Raw genomic sequence first — 22,515 nt, 5'->3', positions numbered from 1 at the left:
TCCCGGCTTCCTTTTTCCGATTGGTCCATCCGCCCGTCCATCCGACGCGTGTCCCTGCCGCGGGGGGCGGGACCTGTGCGTCAGTGGGCGGTGCTTGGAGGAGTCTGGAGTAGAATCTGGGAGGGTACGTCGGGCTGAGTCCGGTGGTTGCGTGCGTGGTGTGTGTGTGTTTGTGAGCACATTTTGCCTTCTGTCGATCCTCTCGAATTCATGCTAAAAAACTGCACCTTCTTAACAGTGAAGTGGCGGGGCAAGAGGAAAGGGGGGTCTTGTTTTTGGAAAACACACGCGGGAAGAAGTGCTTGCCGAGTCAGCCAGAGCCATGGGTTTCCGTAAGAAGAACAAGAGCCCGCCGGTACTGAGCCACGAGTTCGTGATCCAGAATCACGCGGATATGGTGTCGTGCGTGGCCATGATCATTCTGCTGGGACTCATGTTTGAGGTACAGTAAGGAAACAACAAAAAACAGATCAGCACGCAGGACACCCGGTTGACAGCCACAAGGGGGTTGGGCACAAACTATCCCCCCTTGATCATTAACACTGAACGCGGCCATATAAACCTGGTCACATTACAGGAAAACCTTCTCTCAACAGGGCAAATAGTTCAGAGTACCGAACACAAGAGCTCCCGGACATAGTTCAGAGCCGCCAGAAATGTCTTTATTGGTTTATATAACGCCTCAGCTTACTGGGCTGATGTCACAGCTAAGCACCCACATCAAAATATCATTTTACACCGAAGAGATGTTTTTAAGAGGTACTGTAGCTGGCTGACTCGAAGGGCAGTGACGCCTGGTCGATAGTTAAAGTTTATTAATGATCGGATGTGCCAAATGCAGCTATGTACCATGTAATACTGCAGGTGCTTTAGGGCTGTACTAAATATAACCGCAAAAAGCAATGTTTTAAATGTTTGTTTTTTTCATGCTGCTACCTGTTACTGATGGTAATATTTTGAATGCGAACGACGACGAACTTGACAAAATGTTCGTTTTCGCGACTCGGTAGTCATTTTTTACATTGAAGGGTGCGAGGCACAGCTTTTGTTTTAGGAGCGGATGAACTAATGGCACCTGCACGGTTTAAAATTTAAAATTTCTTCTGTTAATTCATAAAGTTACTCATTTTAGTTTTACAGCATAGAAACTGACGTCGCACGAGTTGTCCAAAGGGTTTAGCAGTCTTGCATTATCATGCATTAACCTCATGTGTACATGTTTTTGTTTCAGTACTATAGACGGTACAATGTATTTACTGGATTATGATATTATCTGCGGTTTCCGCTACAATGCATTTTTTTATGTAGTGCATCTTATAAAACTCTTCCACAAAGAGAGGCTTTGTCTGGAAGTTCAGGAACAGTCATTGAAAATGGGACAACAGTAGGTGAAACTGTGAGAATTGAAAGATATTGCTATCTCACATGCCAGCTCTGAAAATATTTTAAATCTGTAGCCGGGTTTGTACAGGGCACCAGAAAAACACAAGACAGTGTGACTCACACTGTCACACAGGCCCTTTTCTGGGCCTGAAAAGGGGGTTATAACAGAATGCATCATCTTATAATGTCATTGCACATTGATGCAGAGTTTTCACATCAGTAACCTGATTTGCAAAGAAGCAGAAATACCACATTAGGACAAGACATAAGTGTCGGGGCCCACCATTTAGGATATAAATAAAAATATTGATGAACTGACATCCAAACGAGTTTTGAAGTTTGAGACAAAATTATCATGTGTGCCATTCCCTGGGGAAGAAAAAAAAAACAGCACCACCAGCAAAAGCATTGAAAATATCAGATCAAATAAAAATGGACACAATTATTTTTCTTAATATTCACATTTAGAGCTCGGGCAGAGATTAGGTTTTCCTGTCCTGGAAAATTGTACAAAAACAAATCTTGGCTACGTGCCCTTTAGCAGTACATCATTGGACCTTCCAAGATTAATGTTAAGATTTTGCATGTTCAGTTAATGCTTGTTGCCCTTCATACAAGTTTAATGTTTAGTTTAGAGTGTATTTTTTTCTATTGGACAGAGAGAAAGAGCATTTTAATGACTGTTTCTTCATTGTTCATTTTTTTTCTGCAGGTAACAGCAAAATATGCCATCATGTTTATTACTGTCCAATACAATGTGACATACACGCTTGGTAAGTTTTAAACTTTAATAAAAAACATATGGGGTACACTTTTACACAGTGTGTTAAATTGGTTAAATATTATCTCAGAAATATACTATTTTTGTTTTGCCTCAGAGCCTTTTACTTCGCTGTAACATTTCCTTGTGTTTTTGTTTGTTAAATAATTAATAATAATTAATAAATAAATAATAATTCTTTACACTTTTACAGCACTTTTCTGGGGACTTGACGCAAAGGACTTTAATAAAACTAAAGCATTGCTACAATAAAGTTTAATACAGAGTCCTTACAACTGCTGGGAATAATCACAAAAGTCAAGCATGATTTCAAAGGAAGAGGCTTTTTAAATTCAGAAAAGGCTTGAGTGAAGCCAGTGTCGCAGTTTAATTTGCATGGTGTTGCATTGTCTGGTAGCACACTACAATGAAAAGTTTACCCACTGAGACAACTTGGGTTAAGATGTGCAGAAGTCAAAAGAAATGTGTTAGGAAAAACTGAGGGGGGTAAGAAATTAGATAATCTTCATCAGAGTAACCATGCAACTGACATAGGTTTTGGGCTAAAGAGCAGCCCTTCAGCTGTGCTATGTGTGTGCTAGAGTCTGTTTGCGTGCAGACTGTTAAGGTCAATCCAGAATCATCTAAAATCGATGAAAACGCAAGTAAAAGCCTTTGTGATGCCTTTTGTTTTGTCTGCTAATTTTTTTTTCTTCCCATCTTTTTCAAAAGTTTAAATACGATGAGTACTGTGTATCTCCAGCAAGGGGTAGGTTTAATCACACTCATGCTAAAGAGGGTTACAGATAACATTTAGTATAACAAAACTGGACTCACCCCAGGGACAGGACAGTGATTGCATCAGTAATGGTGCAGAAATTCTCCTCCCTGGTTCTAAATGCTGTTGATGGAATGTTTTCCTTTGACCTTGTTCTTAGGAAGCATTCACCGACATTAATCTGTAGTTAAAGTTATAATGCTACTTAACTGGAAAAAGAAAAGAGCATGGCTCAACTGCTGTTTGTTTGAAAACTTTCTCAAAATGCATAAATCCTTTTGGAATATTGAGCAATTTTAACATTGGAAAACTGTTAGATTTTTAACATTTATAGTTATCTTTTTTTCCTCTTTTCAATACAGATGACAGACCTGAGCCTGTCAATCTCTATAAGTATGGACCAAAAGATATGGCTACAGTTTTCTTCTATGTCCTGATTGCAATCATTCTTCATGCCTTGATCCAGGAGTACATTCTCGATGTAAGTTACTGACCAGGACTGGCAATGATATAAGAATGAGAACAGCATTATTCAATGCAGAAGGAACCTGTTAGCTTGTGTTCTTAAAAACAACCTATCTAAAAAGTGGAGACTTTTCTGAAATTATAAACTATAACAGCTGAAACAGGAAGCCAAAACCTATGTATAAACTAGCCCATGCTTTTTTTTTAAACTAAAGTTGATTGGCAAATGATTATTTATTTTAATTAGGGAGATTGTTAGTAAACACATTGTAGTTAACTGATTTGGAAGAATAAAGTTGCTAAATATCTAAATATTGGAAACATCACTTTGTGACATCAGCAGCAACATCCAGAGTTGTTAGTAGTAGAAGTAGTAGCAGTAATAGGGATGATAATAATAATAATAATAATAATATTAATCTTCATTATCCCTATCAGAAAAGTAGGAACATACAAACTTTGGTGTATTGCAAAATGATGAGTTGTAAATTAAATTCCAGTAGAATAAAACAATGATTGTGAAAGATATGTCATATTTAATATTTGTGTATTTTATTATTTTGATATAGTTTGAAAGTTGTCAGTGTCCAGGGTGTTGGGAAAATGCCCAGAATGTATGTAATTTTTGCATCTGCCTGTTCTGTCCTGTGCTTACAGCCACATGGTTACATTACTGAGAATTACTTATAGGAAACAGGCTATTTGCTTGTTCCAGAGTTAAAAGGTGCTTAATCTATCTGTGTGAGAACAGCCCTGCTCTGGAAGCAACAGCTTACTTTCATGCCAAATACCAGACAGATACATACAGGAAGAGGAAGTAAATAAATCTTATCAAAATATTCTGAATATGTGGGCGTCTGACCCATGTATGTGTGTTCACTTTTTTCGGTGTAAATATGAAATGCCCTTTTTATCAAATGTTAAAGTAAAACGTTGGAAAAAATCACCAGCTCTGTCTTTATTACAAAAACATGTTGTGTCATGTAATGCACAACTAAAGTAGAACTTTAATGTATATGTGTACTTGTTGTCTCTTAATTACATGATAATTATTTGTTCTTCATGACAGCAAGCAAACATCCACATACTTTTTTTGTAAGCATCTGATTTACTGTGTATTCACCACAGTGTTTTTTTAGTATTGTTAAAGATACAATGGAAAATGTTATTATTCCCTTGCCTAACCAATCACACAGAGTGTTTGAAGTCTTTAGAAATGAGTGGTGTAATGGTTACCTGCTGGACTGGGCCTCCAGGTTAGAAAGCTCTTTCTAAACGAATATAGTTACCTAACGTTACCAGCAATTAACCACAGATGTGGCAGCAACATAGCAAATGATCAGAGATCATATGGTTATGCACTACAGATTACCTCTATAAGTCTCTCAAAACTTATTAAAAAAGGGGGTTAGTTTCATCTGATGTATATTTATTTAAAAGTGTGCTTTTATCATCTAAGCAAATACAATGATACTATTTTTTTATAAGAAGTGGCAGTCATAGGCTAATCCACACAATCCCTGCCCCTCATTTTTTCCATTACTATTACTTGATATTTTTGGGGGTGAAGGCAATTTCAGATGTTGCGTGAGTCCTTTCTTTTGTTCAAAATGGCTTCACGATTCAAAATGTCCTGCAACACTGTAATGTTTTAGGCAGCGAGAGCTCAAATGTGCCGAGGCAACATCACAGTAGTGCCGTCTCGCTCAAAGACAAACTTCCAGTGCAGTTCTGAGTTTTGAAAACGTTAACCTCATCTCAGATGGCACAACATATCTAAAATTAAAGTACAGTATCTGTTGAAATTGTGTTTACCTGTCACCTTTTAGATTCTTCACAGTTTTTTCCCCAATCATACAGTGCTTTTACTGCACTGTTATGAATTCAGGAGTGATGTTGAGACAGGAGTGACATTTTTGTCAGGCTTCTCTCTCTCGCCCACTTTATGAGTCAGAATTCATATCCCATGTCTGTTGTGCACTAATGAGCCCCTTCCAATGTAAAGACACCTGACTGAGATTTAAGATCTGGGTTTGGTTATTTCTACTTGAATTATTGTACCCACGGACATTTCCTTTATGTGCCTGTTAATTAACAGAAAATAAGTAATAAATTCTCCATAACAAAGTTACATGAGGTATGCTGTTATAAATTGAAACCTGAAGTGGATTTTTACCCACCTTTCCTGGATAAAAATTCCAGACATGCATTTACAAGTGTCTGAAGGCCATGGACATCACAGGCTCAGAGCAATCTATAATGATCTTTTTCTGTGCTGTAGAATTATATAATCTGTGCCCTGAACCTTTGAAATACCACTTAAAATGTTTTATTTCAGACAACGTTCTTGCTTTCACTAGAAGAGAATTGTGCATTTTTATTATCAATTAAGCAGATTTAACATTGTTGAATTATTTAATTGGATTAGTTCCACTTTAGTAAGTCTGTACTCAAATCTGTGTGTAAAACAATAATTAGCACATTATAGTAATAAAATAGTCATATTTTTATTAAAATAAATAATTGCATGGAAAAGATGTGGGAGCATAATAATATTTTTAATTTCAGAAAATAAACCGACGGCTTCACTTATCGAAAACTAAGCACAGCAAATTCAATGAATCTGGACAACTGGCTGCCTTCTACTTATTCTCCTTTATCTGGGGAGCGAGCATTCTGACCGCAGTAAGTACAGAAGAGGTCGTTGGGCAAAACTGAAGACCAATCAAAAAATCAGTTTTTAAGAAAATCAACCCTGGAATCTGATGCATAGTAAAATGCACCATGCTTGTAAACACACTGTTAACCCACACCTGCTTTAACTTCTAACACAGTGTCAAACAAAGTACAGTATGTATTTGATTCAGTGTTAAGAAATTAGACTTTTAAGGGCAGGTTGTCTTTTAACTCACCCTTTTGTCTGCTTGTCATTGGATTAGTTCCAATCCAGGAGTTGCACACACATTTGCAGCTGTGCTGTGTCCTTATCATTGATATCTTTTTGTGTCTAACAGGAGGAATTTGCAACAAATCCCACTTACTTATGGGAGGGCTATCCTCACAACCATATGTTGTAAGTTCTTGACCTTTCTTCAGTATGTGTTCTTAGTTTTGTCTCATCTGTGTTGAAGAGTTAGCTTACACATCACACTGCTGCAGGCCAGCTCTGAGGCTTCAGGGCTGAAGACCAGCGAACATCCCCCATCACACTGCAGCAAAACCTTGCTGTAAAGTCACAGAACCCGAGAGCATATCCGCATCCAGAGGAAGCTGACCAATTGGTCTTGTCATTTTTGTCTACTTTCTTAAGCAGTACAAGGCCCTGCCAACATAGGTCTCCAGTGAAGACCAGCAACACAGCATGGTGATCAGTCATCTGCCTGTCGCAATATGCTGTGTTGTGTTTCTAGCAAGGTGAACTTGCTGAGATCAAGCTCTCACAATCCCACTCTCTCTCAACTGATGTACATGTATTGAAAACGCTTTTTTTACGACTGATGCCTAATCTCGAATTTGAATGCGTGTTTGCTAATTATTCCTCATTCTAGTTTTCAGGTGAAATTCTTCTACATTTGCCAGCTGGCCTACTGGCTTCATGCACTGCCAGAGCTGTACTTTCAGAAAGTGCGAAAGGTAGGGGAATGGAATCACATGCAGAGTGCTGTTAAATAAGGATAACAGTGTCCCACAGCAGAGCCATAAGCTTAATATTTAGAACAAGCATTTTGCTACAGGGTACCTGACATCTGGACACCAAAAAGAAAGAAAATAAAGGCAGTATGTAAAAAAAGGCCTGATATTTCATAACACTGGATGTGGTTGCTACTACAAAAATGTCTTGAAAAGAAAAAATACAAAAGATGTGAATAGTATTATAAACTGTTGGGGAGTGTTTCTGAAATAGTGGATATTTCTTTTTTACCTGGAGAAGAATATTGGAAATGAGTTGGTGAAATTTGAACAAAAGACCCTCTTCTGGTGTGTACAGTGGATGTTTTACTCCTGTTGTGTTGTATGTGATGCTGAAAACGAGACTGGTGAATTTTTAATGAAACATGAGTTTGAACAATAAAGAAGGTATATAATTCATAAACCTGCCTTAGCATTTTAATGTCTGAGGTCATTTTACATGAAAATGGATTCTGTAAAGTAAGCACAAAACAGTCTTAAAATGTCAGTTACACTGTTTGAAAAGTAGGGAAATAGTGGCAGGAATATCAACTTGATCAGGAGCAGTATCCCTGTGGCTCTATCCCAAGAAACTAAGAAGAATGTCTACATGGGCCATGTGGGAACACGAAGTAATATTAACATTTTATCCTTTGGTACGGTTGTAAACTCCACAGGAGAATGTGTTTCCTTGACATGTTTTGAAATAAGATAAAATTGAAGAAGCACCTTTTATTTCCAATCACTTGTGCTAGCTTCAGTGTTTGGTTGAACTTTAGTTGTAGTTTTTCCTCACAGTTTAATATGATCTCTTCAAAATGTGTCTTTTCAACAATGGCACTATTGTGGTGTAGGTACATATTTTAAATTACTAGTACTTGTGCCTTTTTTCCAGGAGATGCACAAAAATTAAACATAGTCCTGGTCTTAACAATAGAGTGGGAATTTATATGTGTGGTGTTTATTTTATTATAATATAAGAAGAATGCAGAGAAGTAAGAATGGTTTGTATTTGTAACTTGTTTTTATTTTCCAGGAGGATATTCCTCGTCAACTCAATTATATTTGCCTTTATATATTTCACATTGCTGGTGCCTATATTTTAAAGTAAGTTGTTTTTATCTATGCCTGATTTAAAAATGTAGCATTTTAAACTCGCTGTGAAAGCAATTCAACCAAAAGTTCAGTTAACAGAATTTAATTCAAAGTCTTAAATTTTGATTGTATCTTGAGTGTTTTCTGGGGTTCTCTCATCCAGATATCTAGTTGGATAGGGGACACAAAATAATCTTTGATTTCCTGCTGGAAATCTGACATTCTCAAGTGAATGTGTTCTATGAAAATAGATCAGGGTAACAGCTATAATTTAAGGAAACAGCAAGGTGCTCATTAGCATGATTTTAATGTAATTATCTGCAGGTTTCTGATAGGTCACCTGCTGCTGGGTCGAAGTGCATGTGGGATAACTTAGATTTTTCTCTGTCCAAAATAATATCCCTGCGCTTTTTATAATTAAACATTTGTTAGTCATACTTAGGGGGCCAGGTTTTAAAACACAGTTCTATTGATATTGATTTAACATTTGCTAAACGGAAGCTTTGCAGTTGTTTCTTTACCTCACCTCCTGACGTTCTTTTGTATTCATAATACTAAGCCTGTGGTGTTCCTGTCTTTCTCGCTCTTTCAGTCTTCACCGCCTTGGCCTGATTTTACTGGTGCCACACTACTTGGTTGAGCTCCTGTTTCATGCCTCTCGACTCTTCTACTTCAGCGATGAAAACAAGCAAAAGGGGCAAGTGACACAAAAAAGCGAAACTTTGTATATCTGTCCAACCCTCCACTTTCCATCCGCTACTTCTGATTCAAGGTTGCAGGGATAGGCACGAGGCAGGGTACACCCCGGCTGGGATGCCAGTCCATCACGGGGCACACACAGACACGTACAGGGCCACTTTTCCCATACAACAATTAACCTTTCCAGTATGTCTTTGGTGTGCGAGAGGAATCAAGAGCACCCGTTATGAACATACAGACTCCACACAGGTTTTCACCCCAGGTTGGGAATTGAACCCAGGGCCTCAGCGTCCAACTTTGTACACGCTAGAGAAAAAAAATAGAAAGTAGTATTAAGAATGTGTTGCCACCGTCATCGAGGGAAGAAGCAGAGGTTAATTCCATGCTGAAAGTAGAAATAAAAAACACACGGTTTAGGCTGTTGAGCCTTCTTTAGGTGTCCAGAGCACTTCTACCTATTTATGTCTCTGTGTTTTTAAAGGCATTCTGACCATATTGAGTAGCCCAGGTTCTTCTCAGTATACCTTCTCAAATTTAAGAATAAGAATAGGACATGCATCTTTATACGAATTATGGTTAGTGTCAGGAACAAAGGACCCAGCCATGTTGCGCAAAAGAATGGCTGAATAGTCACCTCCTTTTTGGAAGCTTTCGTGTGTTTTTATGCTGTTTGCACGTGTCACTCTGAGCGGTGTAGACTCGCATCCCCAGTAGGGTCATTTGTATTAAGTTGGATTAAAATGAGCGAAAGGTGCTTGTAGAAAGAAAGCAGTTCCTTTCCGTATTCGTAAGTAACTTGGAATAAACAAATGTTTCACTGGAAAGGATAGACCCTCAGTGTGGATGCTGATTTCAATAGCAGCCCTTTTCTCGAACCCTCAGGTTCACTCTGTGGGCCCTGCTGTTTGTCATCGCTCGTCTCCTCACCCTCACGCTCTCTGTCCTCACGTTTGGCTTTGGCTTGGCACGGACAGAAAATCAGGGCTTCTCCATAGCAGACGGAAACTTCAACGTCCTGACCGTCAGGCAAGTCTGCCTTTGATCTCCTTTCTTAACAAACGGCAATTGGATTTTTTGCAAATCATCCTGAAAAGCACAATAATGTATGTAAACAGTGCTTGAGAAACTAAGATTGTATAAAAGACCTTAGGTTGTAAAGTATAATGTTAAAGTGAACAATAGACGTCAAAGAATTCGTTTCAGATCCAGAAGCTTGGTGCTTAATTTCAGGTTCTCTTGGAACACATCTGAGCAACAAGAATCTGCAATGAGATTCTTGACTGATGGCCCAGATATGCTCCAGCTCAGACTTTTTCTAACCCTAAAGAGTTCAGAATTGGATGCTAGTATTCAGTATTACTGGTGATGTAACTGGGTATATGTTGATCTGAATTAATTTAAATATCTTCTTATACCATTCAAATTACATCGTCTTGTAAAATCCTATTTTCCACAAACGGCTATAAAAGTAGTATTCCTCTGGCCTCGCACTTAGTTGAAATAACAAAAATGGTTTGTTATAATAGTTACGCTCATCATGTATGTTTTTCCTTGTGCCCTTTCCAGAATTAGCTGTTTGGCTGCTATCTGTCTAACACAGGCCTGGATGATGTGGAAGTTCATCAATTTCCAGTTAAAGAAATGGAGAGAACATAGCCAGAACCAAGCCACAAAAAAGAAAGTGACCAGTCCAAAGAGCAGACCTTCTAAAAAGGAATTAAGCAGAGGTACGGCTTATAGTTAGTTCTCTTTTAGGACCACAGCTAGGATGGTGGGCTTAGTTTGAAAGATCTTGGTAAATTCCAAGTTAATAATGTGAAGGTGATCGTATTGTGTGATTGTTGTTACTTCATCTTTGCTACAAACAGTAGTACTGTATCAAGATTGTTACACACTGCTTACAGACTGTTTAACAACAAAGCATATTTCCTGCTGTTTATAACATCTGTCAGGTCTTGCAAAAAAAAAATACGGAAAATGTGAATCGGAATTAATTGAGAATCCAAAATCATCCCCCTAGACGCTTTCTAGTAAAAAAGCATTGTATCGATGATTAGAAGGGGAATTCGAAAGGAAGTCGGTGTTTGTGTCTGTTTTTCTGTGCATTTCTTCGTGTATACATTTTATCAATCTACAAAGTAAAATAAAGTTTAAAAAAAGATACGGCAGAACAAATTAAGTAGTCATTTCTTTAACAAACTTGGTAATTTTGCATTTTTTTTGTCTGGTTTCATGCCCTAAATTGAACTATCATCTAAAGTGTAATGTAAAAACATTACAGATGTTTTTACCAGTTTTATTACTCTTGATTTTGAGGAGCTGTCAGCAAAAGATGAACACAGCTAATGCAAAGAATGCTCTCAACAGCAGAGTTAAGTGGAAGACATGAATGTTTAGATGGAGCACATGACTAACTTCGTCAGGGCAGTGGAACAATGCTGTATGGGTTTGTGTTTTCAAAATCACCCCCGATAACCCCGAAATCTTATACGTTTCACTTTTAAATGTTATGTGTTCGTTTTATCTTGTTTTGCAGGAAATGCAGTGAATGGAGTCATGAAATTAGAGGAAAGAACGTCACCCCGTGCAAAAAAGCCCAAAGCATCATAAAAGCATTTCCTTTCATGACAGAGAGATAGAGAGCTGAAATAGCAGCATGCTGTCCTCTCTCACACTAAATGTTACCACCTTGTTACTTGCTCTGAAAAGAACTTAGGTCAGTGGCATCCAGAAATTATATTGGGGAACTTTTGTGGTAAAACAGAAAAGCATTTCATGTGTTTTGGATACTTTTTAAATAGACCTTTATTGTTCAGATTTCTCTCAAGGTTTTGTTATTTATGCATTAGTGTGCATATCATACTCTGGTTTCAGAGTGCGTTTTGAACGAAGGTTGGAGCTGATAGTGCTTTAAAAACAAGGTGCCTGTGAACTCTGCCATTAGCAGCGGTCCATTGATGGGCATTACCAGGGAAGGACTGCCTTCGCCAAGCATAGATGTGAACATCAGGCAGTGAAGCTTAGAGTGATTGTGTATTTTACCTTTTAGTAAACAGTCATCTTTTAATTCCACTTATACATGTGAAAAAGATAAAAAGATCATTTGTGGAATTCATCAAGGTCGTTAAGTGCAGTGATTTCTGAGCTCATGTTGTGCAAACATGGGTGGCTGACACCTTACAGCTGTAGATCAGAATACCTTCCTGCAAATGGTGATTTGCTGTTTTTAATAAGGAAGCTAATAGCTTAAGAGGAGAAAAATAAAGGAATGGTATCCTCATATCAAGCAGCTTTACAATACGCAAAGCCTTTTAGGGTGTAAATGGCTTGATATTGACAAAAGTCTCATTTGGAGACTTCAGATGCCCAGAGTGGAAAGTTCAAAGGGGTCAGGCAGAAAAGATCAGAGGAGGTTGTGAAATGTGTGAGCCATCCAGAGCTAGATTAGTAATGTAGATTCTAGTTTAAATTAGATTTTACATTAGAATGTGTTTGTCAGAGACGCATTGCATCAAGATGAGTAACTGAACATAAGGATCCTTAGAAAAGCAGAGATCCTGACCAGACAGTAATGCTGTGAAGAAGTATGTAGTACATGCTACTACAAGCGTTTTAGTGGCCTTTATAATGTCCTGGGGATTTCTTTGCGTGCTCTGCCCAAGTCAAACTGCATTGGTCGGCAGTGCAAAGCAACTTAGAATATGATCCAAACAATTCTTAAAGTGTCCTTATATGAATTAATCATCAGTCTTTTGATTTTGGCTTTTCAAGGTGTGAACTATTCAGGTGCTGCCTCCTGAATGACAGACTTAAGTGTTCGTCCTCGCAAACATTGGGAATGCTCTCTGTGTATGTACGTGTGGGTTCCTGTGTGTATGGGTAGTGCTTTATGTTAGGTGCATGGAATCGTGTGTCTGTCTCAGCTTTAACGATTACATCAATGGGTGTAAAACAGAGAGAACCGGTATAGTCTAGTTTGTCAGCCTTTTTTTTCTTGAAGTGTTGTTCATGCTTGTGGGGATACATTTGTAACAGGCTGCACAGTTTTTTTTTGACTGCAAACACAAGTGTTTTGTTTGGTGGGTTCCTGCAAAAAGAAAAGAATAATCCGTGTGCGAGCTGTGTAACGGTGCTGTCTGAAATACTAAACGTAAAGACTTTCTCCACCTTCCCCGTGATCTTGATATCGCCATTTGCAAAGAATGAGTCTCAAAAAGATGACTTTCTCTCAGGTCATACATTATGACCCTTCCAGAGCACCCTCATCAAATATTTGGTCTTTACTTATAATAGGAGCTGTTAGACGTTAAACTTGATCAGCTTTTTGTTTCATCACTGACCTGCCTTTGCTCACGAATTCATGTTTACTGGTCAAGTCGGTAAAAAAGCACATCTCATAGCTCCCTGCTGGATTCAGTAGAAATTTAGAAGTGGAAGTAAATTGATCCAGTGCACAATGTATTAAAGTTGCAATTTCTAGCCTTCTAGGATCAAATAGTAACCTCTCCCTAAAATGAACATGTGTCCTTTCCTATTCACTCAGAAATTAATATAGAAGAACTATTTCATGTGTTAACGTGTGTAAAATTAATGTAGATCCATTTTTAATTCGGAAGAGGGCTGTCTTGTTAGTGGTTTCCAGTAATCAGACAAAGCAGGGGAATTTCCAGAGGTGAGCTAGCCCAGAAGTGAACACTAGGGGGAGACGAGTTGCAATAGTTTGACCTGTGACGCAGAGAACCGGTTTATGACGCAACAAAATCACTTCTGTGGGTTCAAAGAAGCCCATTGCAAGTCATTTCTTTTACTTTAATGGTACATTTAATATGACATACATGTAAATGTTGGATATGCTTCTTTGGGAAATATTTATTTCAGTATATCGCACTTATCACTACGAATTCGCAGTGATATATTCATAATGGGTAAAAAATGAATAATGAATTAATAAAAAGTGAATACAGATTTACCATTTGTGAAAAACCTTTAATACAAATAATCAGACTTTTAAATTTGATAAAGTTTAATCTTAATGTTGATCAAGGTGGCTTCTGCAGCTTGTTCTACCTCATGGATATTTCTCAAACAAAGGAAAAGTGGAAACTTTATTTGGCACAGCCCTCCTGTGCATTAAGCATTAAGACATTTCTTTGTGATCTGTTCTGTTTAGCTAATCACTCATACCCGCAATATCCCTCAATTAGTTCACAATTTAGAAATGAACAAGTACTAATTAACGATAAGTAAGAATATAATATTATGGAATAGAATAGATCTTTAGTATAGAATATCTTTTCCAAATACAAAAAATACACACAAGGCTAGTGTAAGATTAATGGAGCATAAAAATGTGCAACCTCCTAATCTGAGCAGATATTTTAGCTAGATGAGCTCAGGTAGGTAGATGTGTGTTGCTGATTAATAACCTTTTCTTAAACCTCAGCAGCAGCCATGTTGTTGATTTTGATTCACAGGCTTCTTTCAAGAAATACCTGAATGAAACCTTGGAGCACTTTGATGATGATGATGATTATTTTCTAGTACTTTAATAAAACTCCATAAAAAAACAGAATCAGAAAATTAGGTATATTAAAAAGGTTACAAGTGTTAGTACACCATTTGGCCCATGTGGCTCATTTGGTAGTAACTGCTGATTTCAGCATCTTAACTAGATGTTTCTTGAAAGAAGAAACCAGGGTTTCAACAGCTTGGCTGGGTAGCTTGTTCCATATTCCCACAACCCTTTGTGTAAAGAAGTGCCTCCTGTTTTTTGATTCAAAAGGCTAGGGAGTTGCCTGCCTCTGTCACAGTTTGGTCTAGTTATTGGCAGTTCTTTTTTCGCCTTTTGTGAATTTACAGTTTTGACCTGTATAAGGCCAATTTTAAGAAAGAAAACTCATTTTATAACTGGACAACAAATTGCAGTATCCACTAAAAATTGTAAAAAGGTCTGTCATAACAAGCTGACCAATTTATTTTTCTGGGGCTTTGTAAGTGTTCTAAACTTTATTAATAAGTGTTTTATTTGTATTTCTTGATAGCTATTCATTTGATGTTGTTTGGTCATGATAATATTCTTCTGTATTGGTTTCTGTTTTAGAACAAGCTGTTAAATCTCAACCCCTCTTCCAAAGTGTTGTAGCGGTCTTTCACACTAGTGTTCCTCTGAAGGGGACATACTGCATATCAAGGATGTCCAGGGTGTTGTGTTGAGGTAACAACAGGGTGGTTCTTGTGGCGGTTATTAAGGAGGGATAGCCTGGGACTCTCTGATGGTTAAAGAGAAATATTCACATCAAAACATTACTGTATTGTCTTTTTTCAACTGTTTTTATACAGAGAAACTGTGGTGTCCAACATAATAAATTTGCTGCCTTACAGGTTTTAATATTGTTTAAAATAAGCAAGCATACCATTGTAGGTCCGCAAGAATGGGTCCAAATGGCTAAAAATCAGATAAGGGGCTTCTACATTTAACTTGAATTTTAAAATGAAAGTGAAAGTGAAACATGATTTGTCACTAGAAATAAAGAATAGTAGGACTGGTCTTATTTATGAGAGGTGTTGAACAGTTGAAGTGTTACCCAGAGGCTTACGAAGAAAGCTGCTCCAATGTTTTTCTTTCACATCTTTTCAGTTTAGCTTACATTGTGAAGAAGGGATTGTGGCAAGAATATGGATTTATTTTTGTAATAAAGTATAAATAAAATCATTAAGGGTAAGTTAGGGTCTGCAAGACTTTAAAGTGATTGAGTGTTACCTTTTATTTGCACCTGTAGTATAAGTTTGAACCATGCAAAGTAGCACAACTTTTTATTTAGAGTTTTAATTACTTTGATTTAGCTAATGTTAGAAAAGTCCTGGAATTCTAATGATATTGTACTTTAATAAAAATTTGAAGCATGACTGCAAACCTTTAATAGGGAAATTCTATTAATTTCTGTTTTCACAAGCTAGACTCTTTCAGATGGAAGTATTTCTGCCAAAAAAAAACACCACTTTGGACTAAATGTGTACATGAAAATCAGTTGGATTTATTTTTGTTACTGTAATATTTTATTGCCCCGCACTGTTGTTAGTTGCTTGCTTAGATGTTCAAATATACAGCTTTTATAAAGGTGTTGACTCTGATATGTTCTGGAGATATCTTTGTATGTGTTTATGCAAGTCTTTGTGATTTTTAGTTCCAATAAACCTTTGTTGATCAACCAAAAGGAAGTCCTTGCAGTTGTTTAATCAAATGTTTAAGCATTCAACAAGTGCTTACAGATCACAGCTTTACCAAGTCCCCTGCCCAGTCGATTGTTAAAAATGGCTAAGGTTGGATGCAGCACCATCAGGATCGAAAGCTTGGTTTGATCTGAGAAGTTAAAGCTGGAAAACAGCTTAATGAGTAATTTCTATAAATGAGTCTGTGAAAAAGTCTCTAAACTGAGACAAAAAAGGCACGACTTTGCATTATCTGTAGTGTGGTTACTGCAGGGTAGACACACACATCAGAGGCCATGAAGAACGTTGCTGCAGAAAGGACAAGCAAGGACAAGAGGCAGGAACAAGGTGCCATCAACCTGCAGGTTTTGTCTTTACCTACTGTAGGTACTTTACACAAAAAGGGCTGTGGAGAGATAGTGATATTTGTGAGGCTTCAAACTGAGTGTCTCATCTGAGCAAAGGGCAGAAGGATGCTTGTAGCGAGCCTGTCCCTGAGAAGAAGCTAGGCCCATGACTTTATTTTGATCATTATCAGTGCCTCTAGTTTGTTTTTTTTAGTGAAGTAATGCATTTTTTTCTAATGTAGGCATTATAAATGTCTGCAGAAGGAAAAAAAATAACTACTAATTTTTGAATACATGAGACAGTAAAGCACAGATCTGTCTGAACTTGTCTGTCAAGTGTCTGTTGTGCTGCTTTCCCTTGTCACTAGGGGGAGGCCTTGTGCTTTTTGCTGGTCTATTGACAGCTTTGCAGGAAAGAAAGGACAGCTGTTGTAAATGTTCTGCTGCATTAATAAATCACCACACATACCCAAGGCTGCCAGTAGCTTCTTATATAGAAATGCCCATCCAAGATCGAAAGGAGACTGCAGTCCTTTCATCGTATTTGTTAAACAAATGCTTAGCAAAAACACGCGATGCTACCATTCACCTTCACCACCAAATTTGCAATTTCTGTTCTCATAAGACATGCAATGAGATTTTGTCTTTTGAAACAAAAACTAACAGCTGTTGCACATGCTAGACTGTTCTCTATATTGAAATATCCCTCTTGTAATGGGAACTGACTACAAATCAGATTTTTTTTCAGATTTTGACATTCTGTTTCACATAACACAAATCTAGAGTATGTAAGAAAGGTTCTAACAGAAAAGAAGGCATTCTGTCCATCTTGTTAACTTCATTCCTAGCAGTTTATTTCACAAAGAAGTAAGTCGTTTCTTGAAGATCCTTATAAATTTCTGGAAAGGACATCATTAGGTAGTTTTGTCCCTACATCCTTTCTCTTTATGAAAGCTGTTATCCACTGGCCACTGTGTCTCTCTTTGCTCTTGAGGAAATCATGTAGTAAGGCTTCTTTCACCCATTGTGTCTTTTTTTCTAATAGAAATCTGCAGTTGTAAAACTCAATGCAACCTGGAACCTAATAAGAATGGAGCCTGTACCCTAGCTGACTTTGTTTTTTATTCAACAAGATTAAATCTGGCTCTAAATTATGCGGATTATGTTTAATTTCCATATAAATGAGGTTCATTTAAAAATGACGTCTTTCTTATTTAATGTAGCTCATTTGGAATTCTGTATTTGATAAGACATAATTTCATACCCCTGAATAAGAGCGAACAATTAGCAGAACCAGAATCAAACAGTGACTAAAGTAACTCAGTCTCTATGGACTACTGCTGCTGGTGGTCACCCGTCAAGCATCCTGTTCCTCATCCAAACATTCCAGTCCAGTGTTCTTAAAAGCTCTTAGGAAAAGGGTCAGACTTTTTATTATTTAAACCTTTCTGAATCTACAATACAGGTCAGGGTCAAAGACAACAATCAGAAGAAATATTGACATTTTGGTCAAATTCTACATTCCCAGCAGTATGATTTCCGGACATAATGCACTTTATGGCATTATGCTTTCATTATGTACTGAATTTTGGAATCCACAGATTTAGTTGCCATAAAAGTACAAAACATATCTCTTCAATGACACCAAGTGTCTGCCTCACAGTCCAGACATTTCCAGCCTGAGTATGGTCTGTATCTTCAGTCACATCTGACCAGGTTGCCCCTTGTGACACTGCTACTAGGTTTGGATGGGCATTCAGTTGGCTAAGGTATCCCCAACATTCATCAGTGACCACTGTGGCTTGCCCAGCACCTGTGAGCTTGTGGTGCGGTCAGTGAAAGCTTGATCACTCCTGCAGCCGATCTATCATGGTCATGCTGACAGGAAGGTCATGCGAGTAACCCAGAGTTTATTATCAATCATCAATTTCAAATGTCTAAAACACATTCATACAAATAATCTTTAAAGAAAATGTATCCTACAATGAATGAAACAGCTTGGCAATGTTTTTTCTCCTTTTTCTTGTATCTGTTCATTGTAAATTTAATGTTATTGTCTGCCTCCAAAAAATGTAATTATAAATTTTGAATAGCCACCTATTTTAAGGCTAAATGATTTTCATAATGTCCAATATGTGCTTTGCCACAACCTAGGCAGTTATTCAGTCAGATTGTCAAGTGAAATTGAATTGTCTGCTGTAGTGCAAGAATGGTAGTTTGCAAGTACCATTTTTATTTGGTATACCATTTTAGTAGTAGTAATGCAAGAATGGGAGTTTGCAAGTACCATTTTTATTTGGTTAATGAATTTTATCCAAAGTAATTTACATTTGCACCCATTTGTACAGCTGGGTATTTTATTGGAATAATCAAGGTAAATTTCTTTGCTGAAGGATATATCGTAATAGTGTCATAGTAATAGTACATTCTTCTATTTAAAAGGGTAGAACCCCAACCACAGTGCTATTACACAGTACTGTAATACTGATTAGAGCACTAGACTATTATGAGTAAACATATGAATGATAAAATATGGACCTATTCAACAAAAAGCATAGTTTTTTGCTGGTATATCTCAAAATATACCTCTTTAAACTTTAACTGTGTATTCCAACACTATGTCTTTCAAATGGACCAGCCACTCTGTGCTTTGTGCCACTATAACTCCTTGAAATAAAATGCAGTCTTTCCAAGTTCCACTCAGACAATAGCACCGATTAATATTTAAAGGTCCTATAAGAGTCATGTGGTGTTTTTTGTGCTTTGCCTCGGGACACAGAGTGATTGTATTTTTCATAAGAGTTGTGGAAGTGGACACCAGCTTTTTTTTTTTAAAGCCATCTAAACAGTTCACTGCTCTGTCTGTGTGATATCAATCTGTTATTTATTTCTTTATTATACATACATGTGTACAAGCATCTATCAGCCTAGCTTTGCCTCTGTCGTCCTGCACATGGGATTCCAACACTTTGCCTGTCTGTGCTGCAGGTTGTCTGTGTTTGGCAGCCAGCGTTCTTAGCCCGTCATCATCTTGTTTGTGCCCGTCCATCTGTAAGTGCAAGTGCTGCCTTGCAGCCAGCTCATTTTTATTCATGTGTGGCACAGCAGGACACCACCACAGAGAGCAAATGTTGTTTTTTTTCCTTTCCCATCCTCCATGTGTCTCGTTCCCATGTCTAGTCTGAAACCCCTGTATATAGCCAGGGAAGTATTCAGCCCTGTATGCCAGTGACCAATGTGCAGCCAGAATGCAATCCCTCAGTTATGTGTGTGGGCCTGCTGGGTAAAGTCCAGGGAAGCTGACAGTTAGGCGGGTGGAGTGAAGGGAGGAAATGTTTGTGTGTGATTTTTACCAGAATTCACTTAAAGTGGCAGTATAGTGTAGCCAGTGTACCTCAGTGCCTGAAAACTGTCTGGCACTGTGAATACAGTGCCACATGTGTCCAGATGTTTTTTGTATACTCTGGTGTCAGGCTTGTTATAGACCTTATAGCAGACTTCCATCATGCTCTATGATATATAGTGAGAAGCGATACGGAGGTCATAAAGTCTACGGTCATAATTATTTACCCAGTGTGCAGTGCAGTCACTTGTTCAGGAATCAAGAAATTTAGAAAATCCCAATGTCTTCAGTTAAATGTTATTTTAACTTTGTGTAATCCATCAAAGTAAACTGGTCCATTAGGCCATCCTGCCCAATACATTGTTTTGATTAATGAATCCCTGTTTCTACTTATGCTGCATATACTCAGTGCATATGGGCATATGTACTGTAGTTCACTGAGCTGCAGTTGAACTGCAAATTTCTATTGACATTTTACTTTAAAAGAGGCAATAAATTCTTGACTTATTCCTTCAGTAAGACATGATATTTTAATAATGATATATAATCACATTTTTCCCCTCCACACTTACTGCAGTGCAGAAAGACATCTTGGGGTCTACAATCTGGTGGACACTGGTGGTACTCTGGTAAAGGCCTGCATTGTCTCTCAGGTCTTGGGATGCTTCCATTGGTGCATGGACCAAATTCCAGCACTTCACAGAGCACAGCTCTTTGCATAGACCAGATAATTGTCTAAGCCCCATGTGTTGCTTTAATTTGGTGGGATTGTTTCTAGGGCTCAAATTGCCAGTTGTGCAATTAAATTCAACACACACATCTAAATCTAGGAACCATTAAAAAAAATATATTTGGGTCACGTATTGTTTCCTATGTTAGACAAATACCTCTTGGAATGTTTTTTAGGAAATCATACATTTCTAGAAAGGAAAACCCTGTCCAAATACCATAACTTAAAATAAAATTAGAAATTAACCGTCTCGTTACGTAACTCAGTTTTACATTAAAGAGTAAAGTCTGGGTATTGAAGCTTAGCAAGTATGCCAGGGAGTGAAGGCTCAGTAATCAGCTGATTTATTTTGTTTGATTCTGGAACAGGGGTGCCATCTGTGTGCAGTTGGCAAGTTTGTCCTGTGTTCTAATAGCGTTCTCCAGGAGCTCCAGTTTCAGTCTACCTACCAACTACATGCTTCTTTTGTTACTTGGTGTCTGGAAATCATCTCTGTTTGTGAGAGCTCTGGCCCTGGGTCCACTCTGTACGTGTACCTCGTACCCTCTGTTTCTTGCATAGGATAGTTGTTTAGGGGTTTTTCCTACAGTATTTGATAGTTGTTTCAATTTAGTAATTAAAAGAAGAAAGGAAATGTGTTTAGATAAATCAAAGACAACATTAAGGTCCAGGAATACCAAAACCCTTAATTAGTGACCATTTGAATGTCACTTGTGAATCTGACAAGAGCTCTTTCAGTACTGTGTAGAAATGTAAAGTCAGACAGAAATGGTTCAATTTCCTCATCTGTCTTTTGAGGACAGTTCAATTTGTGTGACATAACATGTTCCAAAGTTTTGTCCAAGAAAAATCAATCCTAGCTAAGAAAAGGTCCATTTGAAATAGGCCTATAATCCCACAGAATACCTAATTACATTTTTGGCACTGTGCATGCAGCGGCTTTTTGAGACAGGGTTTGCATCTCCAGTGACCAAGGACTTGTTGAAGATTTTACTCACCAAAAGGACAAAGGACAGAGAAACTAGAGTGAACTGAGAAAGTTAAAAGGGGTCTTCCTGGCAAGATCAATGAGGACAATTAGGAAAATTATTCTCCCTCCAAATTAAAGAAATGGTAATGCCAAACTTTTGAACAGTACTTTATATATTCATATTATAAGGCAGTAAATGTTTATTTAAAATAGTTTAAAATCTGTAGAGCCCAGGATGTATGAGGCAATATGTATCTAATGCAAAAACATGCTTCAGTATACTTCAGTTGTCTGACTGCACCTAGTGGAATGGCCTGTTACATACAGTGAGAAGATTTCTTAGTCCTTGCACGTACCTTGTGTTGTGTCTTATGAGCTATTGTACATCAGTGGTTTAATGAGAGTCAGATTCTAGGGTATAAGCAGTACTATGACAATTTCCCAGGTTCCCAAGTTATTGAGATATTAGTGCTGACAAGGAATAGTCATGAGTCTTATCTTGCTCTTACAGTACACTCTCCTGCAACTTTCTCTTTCCCCTTTCCACCCTTTATATTGAACTATATTTTAGCATCACAGCTGCCCTCACTTCTTCTGACTGTTCCAGGAAGAACGTAACTGCCAGAAATTTAGCATCAAAAATCAAAATGCCTTCTATAAATCTCATTTTCATAGCGGATTTCATAGACTGACCTACCAAGAAGGCCATCAACTGATAATATTTGTTTTTAAAACTATTTGCTTTAAAATGCCTTCATGATCAAACTTTGACCAAACACATCTACATTAGTAGCTACATTACCTTAAAAGTGATTTTCCTGACATTTGCTTTCTTAATTAAATTAACAGTATATTAATTTATCCCAGCCAAAAAATTATAGAGTATCCCTAAATTACTGTTGGGCCACCTCCAGTGACAATTACAGGTGAAACACACAACAGAATCAATTATTTTAAATGTTCACAGATGTCCATGGAGATACAGCCGTCAGCCTGCAGCAGCTGATATAACTCTGCACAAAATGTGGGTTGCTGTTCAGTAGCTTCTTGCAGTCTGAATTGTGCTT

General features: G+C 37.7%; 1 protein-coding gene across 1 annotated transcript; it reads left to right on the top strand.

Moving 5' to 3' along the window:
* Window positions 1-85: 85 nt before the first annotated feature.
* Window positions 86-16,063, top strand: LOC148817988 (translocating chain-associated membrane protein 1-like 1). Its single transcript, XM_088937408.1, has 11 exons — window positions 86-442; window positions 2,096-2,156; window positions 3,284-3,402; window positions 5,955-6,071; window positions 6,401-6,459; window positions 6,935-7,019; window positions 8,092-8,162; window positions 8,743-8,847; window positions 9,732-9,875; window positions 10,416-10,576; window positions 11,386-16,063. The coding sequence occupies exons 1-11, from the start codon at window positions 323-325 to the stop codon at window positions 11,457-11,459; spliced, it is 1,116 nt and encodes a 371-aa protein (XP_088793534.1). The 5' UTR covers window positions 86-322; the 3' UTR covers window positions 11,460-16,063.
* Window positions 16,064-22,515: the final 6,452 nt, after the last annotated feature.

Source organism: Atractosteus spatula, chromosome 19, assembly GCF_055471065.1.
Source record: "Atractosteus spatula isolate fAtrSpa1 chromosome 19, fAtrSpa1.hap1, whole genome shotgun sequence".
Lineage (NCBI taxonomy): Eukaryota > Metazoa > Chordata > Actinopteri > Semionotiformes > Lepisosteidae > Atractosteus > Atractosteus spatula.
This window is presented reverse-complemented; position numbering and strand designations above follow the sequence as displayed.

Bases quoted from the DNA above. Each gene is read 5' to 3' on its own strand.
- LOC148817988 (XM_088937408.1), top strand. From the start codon at position 323: ATGGGTTTCCGTAAGAAGAACAAGAGCCCGCCGGTACTGAGCCACGAG. The intron at 6,072-6,400 runs GTAAGTACAGAA...TGTGTCTAACAG, and splicing joins GAGCGAGCATTCTGACCGCA to GAGGAATTTGCAACAAATCC. The intron at 8,163-8,742 runs GTAAGTTGTTTT...TCGCTCTTTCAG, and splicing joins GCTGGTGCCTATATTTTAAA to TCTTCACCGCCTTGGCCTGA.